We start from the raw sequence: 12,123 nt of genomic DNA, 5'->3' as shown, positions 1-12,123 counted from the left end.
AAAACACTGCATAAAGCAGTTGCTGCAGCTTGGCAAGTATTCTTCATGGCACAATGTAATATTCCTACCCTTCCTGAATCACTGCAGTACTTAAAGATGATTTCAAAGCATATTCGAGCAGCAATTCATTTAAGCAGTTTCTTATTTCCATGAAACAATTTTCAGAATTGAGCTCTACAGAGATGAAGAGTCAGGTTATTCTGGCAGAGGCTTGTCATGTGGAAAGCACCTCAAGCATTTTTCTGTCCTACACCATAGAAGGTGGAGACACACTAGTCATCATTGCAGAAGCAAAGGAGAAGTGAGCATTAGTAAGACTTAACAGACTAGGTAATGGATATAGTTATGTTACTGTTAATTATTTTCATAGTTACTAACAATAGAAAGAATAGTTGCAACAGACCCAGCTGTTGTTCCTCAAGTCCTGAAACACAACTGCCAAAGAAGTACCCTTTGGAGCTCCCGCACAGAAGCGACCAACCTGCATCTGCAAACAAAATTGTATTTGTTATATCTACGTAGCACATTTGTGTTACTCTAGCACTCTCTTGTGAAAGTGGATTGAGGGAGCGAAACTATTGACCTATTTGTTAGGAACAATGAAGCTCATCCTAGAGCCCTTGTTCAAAAAACTTGCCTACAATCTGACATTACTCAAGTAAATAGCTTGACAGTACTCCACACACTCGAATTCCACCTTCACAGAACAGTTTTTACACGCATCTCTCAAGTGCTAAGGCCTTATACACACAAGCCCACTTTTCAAAGATGGCTGACAATCCCCCAGAGAGAAGCTGCAAAGAACTACATACACACACGTTTTTATTTTAATAAATAAAGTTTTACAGGCTCAGGCTTTTTGTTTTTTCTTAAATCACATATACAGAACAGAAAAATGCCTGACCAAGTAATATGAATTCAACTACTAACCCTGGAAAGGAATGCATGCCGTCTACAACACTGAAGACCTTAACTGAGAAGGATTTTCCCATCGGCAGCATAGTGATTTACTTCACAGATTAGACAACTTGAAAGAGATGTGGCCAAAGCAAAGGGAGTGACCCTAAATGGGACCACTTGTCTTCATAGAGCCACAACAGTGCAAGGAAAGCCAGGAGCCCAAGCGCCTCCATTTTCTAGTGTCACTGCTGAATGAATATGGATGTCTTCACATCCCTTAAGCAATACATTCTAACCACAAGTAGAGAGGCTAAGCACAGCAGGTATGCAAAATTATTCCATTGAAGAACAGATATTGGATGACAAGGTAATGCTATATTTCAAGATTTTAAATTAGCAGATGCTTTTGCATCTCCTTCAGTATGGCAGTGGAACAGATCCCACCTTCTCTCATAGAGGCTTAGTCCAAAAACTTCCTGTTGGCATTAGCACCAAAGAGAGCCACTCTGATTTCTGGCATCATCTGTTGAGAAAGAACGCATTGGTTATATGCAATGGACAAAACAATTGCTGTGCATTCCTTATTGCAGGCCTGTGTGATAGCTAGATTTTGCTTCAGAACTAAGAAATTTTTAAGTTTGCTGAAGCCTTTACCTCATCACATGTTGCCAGCTACTCTATACACTTAAAGGATTGACTATGCTGCAGCATAAGAAAGAGATGCCAGAACTAGCTTCTTCCACTGGCGTATAACAGGTCTCAAAGTTTGTAGCGCTCAAGCTGGCTTCAATAACCCAAGTTAGCCCCCGCATTTCTTGACTGAAGTGTAGTCATAATAAGTCTTTCAGCATCATATTTTCTGGAGGTTTATGGTCATGCTTAATTCAAGAAGCATCATTCTGGGAACATCCATGTTTGTTGTAGAGAAGCACAAACAGTAGGTAATTTGCTACTTTCCATTCAGATATAACTTCTTACTTGTCACCCATGCTAAAATCTGATTCCACACTCTCTTGTGACAGTTAACGTATTGGAAACACTAGGATGTAGTTACAAGATAAAACTAGTTTATTAAATCTTGTTCACCTTGGCTGTTAAAGAAACTTACCTGCTGGGCTACAAGGTCCAGACGGCTTTCCAGGGTATTGGAAACCTTAATTTTACCATCACTGTTATAGATTTCAACACCACCAGCACTAGAAAGGGGGGGGGAAAAAAGAAAAAAAAAATAATCTGTGAAATTCATGGTACATCAAAAAGTAAGAATGCAGCAGGGAGATTATTCCAAATCAGTGCTTACAGGCAAGTCAGATACATAGATAAGATTTTTATTTTTAAAAATACAAACTTTTTTGATCATGTCTTAATAGGAATCAGCATGAACTGATCCAGTGAAGCAACTTATCAGAGACCACAGCTGCATGCAAGGGTCCTCATTAGCATGATCTAAATGCAAGCAAAGCTACAGAATTTGTCACTTCAAAATGGCTTCAGATTCCATATTTTACTATTAATAGGCAGCTTTCAGATTTTGGCAAGTGAGGGAGAGTGCTAAAAGTGTTGTTTGCTGGCTGTCACTGACTATCAGAATATATAGGTTTGCATCACATTCTTTATTATACTATTTGGAAACAGAGCCTTGCAGACATAGCAGACACAAACCCCATCAATTGACTATCCTGAAGCACCTTACGACTCAATTTCCTTCATCCTGAGACAGAAAGCAAGGCTACATCCATATTCTCTGTCTTTAAAAGACCAATAGTAACTTAAGTTTCTATCTACAGGTATTTTCTCCTTCCGGACTGGGAATGAAGCTGCATAAAACTTTATCGACATTTTTGACCGAGACAGTGCTTGTCTGGAGGAAACTGCAGAGTTTGTGCTTGATTAACACAAGGAAGTGCCAAATTCGACTAGAACAGCAGTAGACACACTGTGGGGATATTCCACTCATAATTTCCCAGAACTGTTCTATCTGGAGCTGTGGCTTGAAAAATTGCATTAAGCTAGTGCTCTGTATAAAAGACTCCCATTTTCCTTACATTTCCTCTGGCAGGAAGTTGTCTTGGTCAATGTGAACATCCACACCCCTTTTTGTGGCATTTTTGTAGATGGGAATGCTCTTCTGTACAGCAGTCTAGGATACAAGATAAACCTCCAATTAGCACTGATAAATGTTAGCGCATCACATGGGTTTAGTCGCTCAATCATTTGCAGTAATGAAGGGATTGAGGGCCTCTGTCCCTGTTATTTTTTATTAAGCAAATATATTTCAGTATGGCTTTTGAGTCAAACTCAATTATTATTTTTAATATTGTAGCAATGTCTAAACTTTCATAGGTAATACCCAAGTAAGCAAATGATCCTCAACTTGATAAGCATACTTGCTTTTCTGGAATTTTATCTGCAGCAAAAGTGCAGCAAGCACTGCTTTCATGTCACACAGAGGGCATCTGTGCAGCAAATATTTGCAATCAGGTCTCAGCCTTTGTGAGCAGGATACTGTCAAACTGTTCTAAGATATCTTACCTTAACCAAAGGGAGATCCTGTTTCCTGCATCGAACAGCTATTCTGGGCTCAAGCAGCTGGTAGAATCCCTGCACAAGATAACCATTACAGTAGCAGAAAGTCAGCATTTTAATTGTCTTAGAATAATTTAATCCAAAGAAAGGAAAAGAGATGACCAATTTGAAAACCAAAACTTGAGAGTATTAGCCTCTTCTACTTTGTTCTTTGCTGGCAAGTTCACCTTCTGCAGACATTCTGAGAGGACAGCACCAATATCCGGGAAAAAGCCTACAACTGTGGATTATGTGTTTCTTTGTTACCTTCAAGTTTGGGACTCAAGTGCACCTAAACGTATGTATCATAGGATTGCGTTGCCCAGATAGTGTACGTGTATGTGTAAGGATCATTGCTGTCGAAGCAGACTGAGCATGCAGCCAAGGTGACATTGTCCTACAGAGTTCTTGGAGAAGACATGTGGCAGTTTCAGATACCTGTTCCAATAACTCCTGCTTTGCAGTTCCTGTACTAACACAGTAGAACACAATAACTTTCATTCAAGCTGGAAGGGACCTACAACAATCACACAGTCCAACTGTGAGTACTGATGAGTACAGATCCCTCACTGGATCAGCTAATGAGCAAGAGACAGATGTGGCCACCTTGCAAGAGTGCGACAAGTTTGTCTGATGTACACCACCAGACCTAAGCGTGACACAGAAACAACACTGAATTGGAAGCACAAGCTGGTAGGAAGCACAGTTAAGAAAACTGCCATCAAACTGCGGACAGGAGAGCTCCCAGCTGGCATCTGAATTTATAGTAACAGGACCAGTTCGTACCAGAAGGTGGCACTGGTGGTCGGACGACTGACCTTGGAAAATGCTTACTGAATTTTTAGGAGTTAATTTCTGAGGCTTGAGGATGGCATTTCATGTAAGCAAAGTTTCGATTTCCACTTTGTAAGTCTGTCGCAGGCGCATGCCATACTGCAACAAAATTGTCAAACCTAGGACTTAAGTAATATAAAAAAAAATTTAAAAGCAGGTAACTACTGACTTCCAGGTTTGGTGAAACAGCTTTCGCCCAAGGTATATTTTAGTCAACTAATTATTACAGAAGCTTAAAGCATGCAGCCTAAACACGTATGTTACAATGTATGTGTGCATGTCTGCAATTATTCTTATAATGGAACTGTTGCTTGGTATACCAGGTTCTACACCTTAAAACAAGTCGCAACTTTATCTGTTCAGAATCCAGGATTGAAAGATAGAGCAGAAGTGATGTTTAAAACTCCAAGATCATCCAGCAGCTTCTGATCTAGATTCCATAACTCCCGTGGATTATTTTTTAAGAAAGACACCGAGGAGGATAGGGCTGCGATCATTTATTGTTTACAATTTAAATATTTACCTGTAGAACTAGTCCGTCCAGCAGCGTCTGGTACCTGGCAGTATCCTTCACCACCTTGGCAAGCCTCTGCTTGGCCTCATTCAGCAAATCCTACATTCAGAAGAAACCAGATCAGCAGAGCCCATCTGTCTGGCATTTGGTTTTATGCCTACCAACTTTCTGGATTCTTATTATAGCAATCGCACCCTGCCAACACGTAAACGTACACTCCAGCTGGTGTTCATCCAAGCTAGACCTTCATCTCTGTGCATGGCACAGTACCCTTTCCAAGCAGTTCCCTTCTCCCTGCCCTGATCTGAACCCATTATAACCTGACAATAATTTCTTTTTCATGAAAAAGGGAGACCTCAGTAGTAAAAGGATAGCTCTTATAACATTAATTCAGACAGATAAACTAAGTAGGTTGTCAATCATTGTGTAATGTAAACTAAAAAAGTTGTACAAGTAACATTTTTTCAGCTTTGTGGTCAAGCAAAAAAATTATCAAACAATATTCAGGTTAGGTATTTTTAATTGCAAGTTAAATGCAAGTCAAAATTTAAAAGTGAGAGCTAATTTTTAATTTGAAGTATCAGGTCTTGATGATCTTTATTCAGCAAATCAGAATTTTTAATAATCTGAGTCAATTCAAACACAGCTTCTATAACTGAACCATCACAATTACTTCAGATTTAAAAAATGTATGACTTGCTATAAATCCTTCTTTACTCTCCTGTCTTATAGCATTTAAAAGAAGAAGGCACATTAACATAATCAGTACTAGCATATAAGTCTATCACAATTTAATGTCATGGTCAAATCCAGTTATACTGTCTATACCCTGAGGTAACACAGCATTTCTGGAACTGCTCATCTCTCTTTTTCATGAAAGAGGCCAAAGATCTGACGAGGGAAGAGACAGCTAGCAACATGTGACTTCAAATGCTTTAAAATGAGGAAGAGTGTTAAGCATTACTCAGAAGCATGAGGGTGAGTCAGCTGATAAATGAGGAAAAGATTATCCAGCAGAGACCATCACAATAGAGTTAGCTCTCTAGCCACCCACGTTCCTCCTCTCTGTGAATACAATCTAAAGTTTCAAACTAGGTTTAAAGAATCAATAAACTAGTGATTTTTTTCTGCTAAGTCCCCTTTTTCATGGTAGCATCAACTTGAACATTCTCCAGTTTTTGATTTTTGAGTTCTACGGGTCTCACAGCTTTCGCAATAGCTCAACAGCACCATCTAGCAGAATACAAAACATTCAAACTGTTTCCGAGACGGGGTAAAGAGCTAGTAGGAAACGCGCAAGCTCTATAATGAGCACAATGAGAATACACTACACTTGGTGTAAGAAAAACATAATATGGCTGAACTGAGACTAAGTAGTCTGCTCTGATAAATGAACACTCGCCCTATCTGTCAACACACAGACTGGTCACCTACTAGAACAAGAAGCAAACCTTTTCATGTACTGGGGGCCACTAAAGGAGACAGAAAATCCCAGTTAGTGGTGTTTTAAGCCTACTTGCTTAAGCCATGCCAGCTTTACTGTATAAATGTTGCTTCAGGTAAAAAGAACTTCAAATTTCTACCAACTGTGCGAGAGTTCCTGCTCTTTAAAGAAATAAGCTGTTGTCCAAATGAAATACAAGGCTGCCTGCAACATTCCCGACAGAGGACTGTATTTTCCTAAATGAGCAGATAACAGAAACTGTGAAAACAAGCTAAAGCAGACAAAGCCAGACTAAATCTTTAATGACTTTCCAGATCAGCGGGGAAAGCAATTTTTTATGCTGAAGCAAATGTCACTCTATCACAAACCGCGTTTTTCTTTAGAGAATGGTTAAGAACTTTTCGTAACAGATGGTAGAAGTAGAACCTCTGTCTTTACTACAGAGATACTCACTGCAATAAGGTCATCTCTTGCCTTGAGGACCTTCAGTCTTGCTTGATTCATCAGGTTGGACATCTGACTGCAAGTTGCATGATAAAATTGAATCAACCCATCAGCTGCTGACAGAAGAACTGCAACATTTAACTATGTGCTTTATATTTAAAGATAACTATTTCATTTGATAACAAAGCCTCTTCACCTGTTTGAACCCATTTCTGAACTTGCACAAATGATCACAACGCAGAACCCTGCCTTTCAGCAAAGATCCACCAAAACTGAACCTGACGTGATCATTTGCCCCAGAGTAACAAACCAGGATTGAGTTCTAGACATTAACTGCATAAAGAAATATGAAAAATTCTTTCACAACACTTCCTAAAAGTCATACCATTATAGCTCACTTTTGATAATTTGTCCCCAGGAAAAACTAGAAACTCAAAATTAGAAGTAAATACATTGGTCACAATTTGCCTACTTCCCAGGGAAAAACAGTTTTTTTATAAAATTAGCAATAAAATGAGAGCTCAGGCTCTGAAGTCAGCCATCTAACCTAAAGCAACTTACATTTTCTTCTGCTGTTCGATTTGTTTCTCCTTCTTTTCATAATACTCCATGATTTTCAGCCTCTGCGTCTGAACAAGGCGACCCTTCTCAATGTTGAATTCTTCTTCTGCCTATAGTAAAAATTAAATAACTGAAGTGGAAATTGATTCCTTGGGCTGAAAAAAACAGAATCAAAATGAAACAGCCATGCTTTCAGAGCACATTCATAAAAAAAGCTAGGATGACACAATTTATGGTTCCATATGAATAAAACATTTCAACCAGTACTCAAGTCAAAGGATGTTCAGGATGTGTTCTGCTGAACTAGAACCTGGCTAATTAAGATACAGCTTATTTTATCAATTGACTGGCACATGTTTCTTCATGGCATTTACTCCTCAGGCACGAAATTACCAACTTTATATATTATATACTGTTAAGCAAAACTCACTTTATCTGAGCTTCAGGTCTGATTTGGTTTTGTTGAACATGTCCTCTTTTTTGGTTACAAGAGATTCTACTGAAAACGAACTGCTCAGCCCTCAGTGTACACAAGCTTCATTACTTTAAGCGATTCTTACACAAGAAGAATGACAGGATAGCCACTGCTTTTTTTATAAAGCTCAGCCAGACAGCATGTGAAAACCTCTGACTTTTGTTTGCAAATCATCAAGAACATTTGCTTTAGTATTGATTAAATGTTTGGGTCGATCTAAATGTTTAACAGAGATTAAATATTATCAGTTAAACATATGCTGAGTCCAACACCAACAAGATATTTCAGTATTGGTATAATGCAGGCTTTTTAGGGCTGTAAGGCACCATTAATCCTTCTTTAGTAAACACCTATATTTTATCACCAAATTAATATTGAACTCAGTCTCTTGTGGCTTAATGTAAGCGAAGAATTCTGCAGTCAAACTCATGCCTTAAATATAAATTTATGGTTTATTTCGCCAGGATACCTACTAAATCACATCTAGAATTAAGTCTGCTGGTGGCTATACAGGTTTAGGTACAGTTATGAACCTGTTTACAAACAAATTTTCATCAAACATTTTAACCAGTTTAACTTTCATTTTTTATCATTTTGGTACATGTATTAATGCTTGTGCAAGATTACTAGCATTAATTCTTTAATTTACTACTAATGTTTCTGCCTGATTTATATTTAAGAACCACTAAGCTTTGACTGGTTTTCATTTGTCAAAAGCTAACAAATATTTACTTTATTTGCTAGTATAATTTTTTAATATGTAATAACTAAACATGAAGTAACCTGCAGATTGCAAAAGCATTCTAGGACTACTCTGACCGCAACTATTAAAACAGGATGTTGGATGCAGTTTTCCTTTTGCACTTACTAAAATGGAACTTCCATTTTTACCTTTGCATCTATTTCTTCAGCCTTTTCATTGGCTTCCTGTTCAATGAAAGCCATCATATGCTTGATCTGTAATAAGAGAGACAAGAGAAAATATTTTCTGTTGGAAAGGACTTTAATGAGAGGAAGTATGTAAATATTCCTCATTCATACAGCAGGCCCTCCATATCCATTTGCTAATTCATATAATGTTGTTTTTCCAGGAAATTAAATGGAGCATACAGGTCAAGAGTCACTTCATCTTACGACAGACTACAATTAATTTTTTTAATAAATAATTCTATACAATGTTGTTTCACTGTCATTAGAAGAATGCACTTTAGACATGTAACTATACCAAAAAAAACCCCCAAAACAAAGGCACACCTAAAGCCAAAAGCAGATTTGTATAAATGTGAGGCAGGGTATTTTCATTCTTCACGAGTGAGTACTTTTTTACTAACCCTGGAGGGAAAAATAAATAAATAAATCTTCACACAGTAAAACTAAAGCAGTCTGTTTATTGTGACATTTACATGAAACACAGTAGATTAAAATGGAGTCCCTGCTCTACATGAGGCACAGAAGGCATTTGAATAAACCTGGGCCCTCTGCACTAGATGACAGACAAAGCAAAGCAAAGGGCTACTGACCACTCTGGTCAGATCTGTACAACCAATAGCTCCTTTACACACTTGAGCAATCTTTCTTGAAAAAATGTGATAAATTCTATAAAGACTTACAAGGTTGTTAAAAAATGTTGCTATACAGTTCGACTCAAAATGACTTTGCAAAGTAGTTGCATGTTAGTTTGGAGGAGCTGGGAGAGACAGACAGCACCGCTAGTTGATCAAGACCACATCAAATGTATCATACACTGCTTTAAAGCCTGGTATACACAAGTATATCCTACTTGAAGAACTGTTTTGAAACCACCTCAAAGCGCTATAAAGCATAGGTTCAACACCTCTCAGACAAGGAAAGCAATTATGCTGAGCTCTCCTTATTCATCACATGCCTTTCTGTGACCGGGCCTAAGTTTAGGTTCACTTTTTGGGCAGATAATAAGGACTCACGCCAAATCAAACCACAAGTTTGAACAGGTCTAGCCCTTTCCAATAATAGATGGAGTGGACCATATACTTGATAGGACCATAAAAAACTACTGACTTTTTGCTTGCACTTAGTGACAAGAAACATTTTGCAGACAAGCTAGTCTGAATAAACGTGCATGAAGGATCCTATTTATATAATCTCATATTAAATATTTTTTTAAAGATATAAGCTGCCAGTGGGAAAATTGAGCCAAGGTGCAGAACAGCACTATGCCCATGTAGATGAACAAACAGAAGTGAACAGACCAGTGGAAGACTTTAAGCATGTGCAGTGGAACAAGTGAACAACAATATGTACATCCTCAAAATCAAATCAGTAATTTTTCTTCTAATTTCAGTGTGCAACACTGCCAGGTGCATGTCCACCTTCACTGTCAGTTTTCCACCCTGCCCACCTGACCAGATGACTGGTTAAACAAAGCTTTAGATCCACCTGCATTTCAGAAAGGATAAGAGAAGGAAATAAATCAAGGAAAGATTTTGCTGAATAGCCTACTATTGAAGGAGACTAAGAACTTTTGTATAGCAGCAGTAACACTTACATTACCAAGTCACTTCCTTCAGTTTGGTTTGGTTTCTGAATTTTAGAAAAGTACTTAAAACAGTTCTTGGTGTTCACAGAATGTTCTCTACATAACAAAGAGGAATGAGATGGAAGCAAGTTAATACAGACAACCGGTGCTACTTCTTCCAAAATCTGTTGTACTAAATCCCTTTTTGTTCTTCATAGAAACGAAAAGAGATTCCAAGTGAGACTTTCACATGTATAAATAGGACTGGTTTTAATAACACTGACAAAAATATGTATTTTTAAATTAGAGATTAATTCGAAATTAAGTTAATAACTTTAGCATAGTGGTATTTCCTATGGAAAGGAAGAGGGGGTTTTTCCCATCAGTGGCAGTGTGACTCTCTGTTCCATGGGAAGTTCTAGATGTTAGACTGGCTTTAGCCAGAACTAGCCCGATTAGATGGAACAATCGTATGAAACACTTTTGAGTGCATAAAGCAAGGAAGTCTATCAATGGGGAAAAATTCTTAATTAGAGATGATTTTCAGAGTGAAAATTATTGAAAACACCAAGACAAGTAGTTGAGCTCAGAGAACCAGTTAGTAAGTTCACACAGGATTTATACACACGCAGAACCATCACGTCATCACCAGCATTCTCTTTTCTAGTTAACAGGACTACCCTAGGTGCAGGAGTGTAAAACAATGACAGGAAAGCTGCAGATATGAAATACTACTAGCGTTACATGTTTAGTATATCAACAGATCCTGAACTAACCTTTGAGATTCAGGTCCATGGTGGCTGAGCAAAACCACCCCAATGTCAGCTTTATTTTTATTTTCTTCATCAAAAAGGCAGGAAAAAAACGAACAAAGTTTGTGGATAAAAGGCAACAGAACGTAACATTATAATTCCCCTTTTGGAGAGAGGCAACGTACTGATTTTACTTTCAATGTGATGATTCCTTGCCAAGAGACTATGTTTACTGAATGAGAAAGTGAGACATGAAGCACTTACAATGCAAAGGACAAAGGGAACCTGGCTGATCTGCTCATCACCTGTAGGAAACTCCATGGACCAGTGCTGACTGGATCCATGTAGTCTTTAATGTGGCACACCATTCTCAACCCAGCTCAAAGCAGGTTTTTTTAGGCAAGGGCAGTGTTTACTGTCAATAAGGACAAAATGTCCTGCCTTGGGAGGAAGTGTCCACAGTCAGACTTCAGGGTTGTAAGTTTCCATTGCAAGAGAAGCCCAGGTTGCACTACTCTGCTTAGGATGTAAAAGTGGGAAAGGTATTCAAGAAGGCTGAGTAAACTACCAAATACTAAGCTACAGCTAATTAGATGCAGTATAGTTATAAGAAAAAAAGAGATGGCAGGTCCTCTAGAAAGCTACATCTAAAAAGACAGTACTTATCTTGGGCAGGGCATTCATCTGCCTTAAAGTGCAATTAAACACTGAAGATAGCATAAAGGCTACTCGTGATCCCTTTTGTTACAATCTGGCACAATGTGTCATCAAATGTTCCCCAAGGGGTGGCCAACCAATCCCGCCAGGGAGAAACTCACTTTCTTTCACAACCTTCTTTTCCTCACTAAGATTTCCAACGAAGATCTTCCCTTTTCACTGACCCATGTTTTCACAGGAGAGCACCACTGCTCTCCCTGCGGAGCAGGAGACGCTGCTCCACAACCAAAGCGAGAATCAGTCGCAGCTCGCTACAGCCGCTTCTGCTGTCACAGGGTTCGGAGCTATCACTCTCCCTCCCGCTCCGACCGGCCTTTTACGAGACAAACGGCCTTTCGGCTCAGGCACACCCGAAACCAGGGCAAGGAAGCTGCCCGGAAACTGCTTCCGTCGCCCCGGCCAAGCCCTCGGTGCCTCGCGCTG

At 38.9% G+C, this 12,123-nt stretch overlaps 1 protein-coding gene across 1 annotated transcript; it reads right to left on the bottom strand.

The window, feature by feature from the left end:
• Positions 1 to 804: 804 nt before the first annotated feature.
• Positions 805 to 11,327, bottom strand: ATP6V1E1 (ATPase, H+ transporting, lysosomal 31kDa, V1 subunit E1). Its single transcript, XM_009878126.1, has 9 exons — positions 11,289 to 11,327; positions 8,629 to 8,694; positions 7,263 to 7,372; positions 6,711 to 6,777; positions 4,823 to 4,912; positions 3,433 to 3,501; positions 2,946 to 3,040; positions 2,009 to 2,096; positions 805 to 1,423 (listed from the first exon to the last, which is right to left on the bottom strand). The coding sequence occupies exons 1-9, from the start codon at positions 11,325 to 11,327 to the stop codon at positions 1,361 to 1,363; spliced, it is 687 nt and encodes a 228-aa protein (XP_009876428.1). The 3' UTR covers positions 805 to 1,360.
• Between the last annotated feature and the right edge of the window lie 796 nt (positions 11,328 to 12,123).

This window comes from Apaloderma vittatum, unplaced genomic scaffold (assembly GCF_000703405.1).
Source record: "Apaloderma vittatum isolate BGI_N311 unplaced genomic scaffold, ASM70340v1 scaffold18591, whole genome shotgun sequence".
NCBI classification, from domain to species: Eukaryota; Metazoa; Chordata; class Aves; order Trogoniformes; family Trogonidae; genus Apaloderma; species Apaloderma vittatum.
This window is presented reverse-complemented; position numbering and strand designations above follow the sequence as displayed.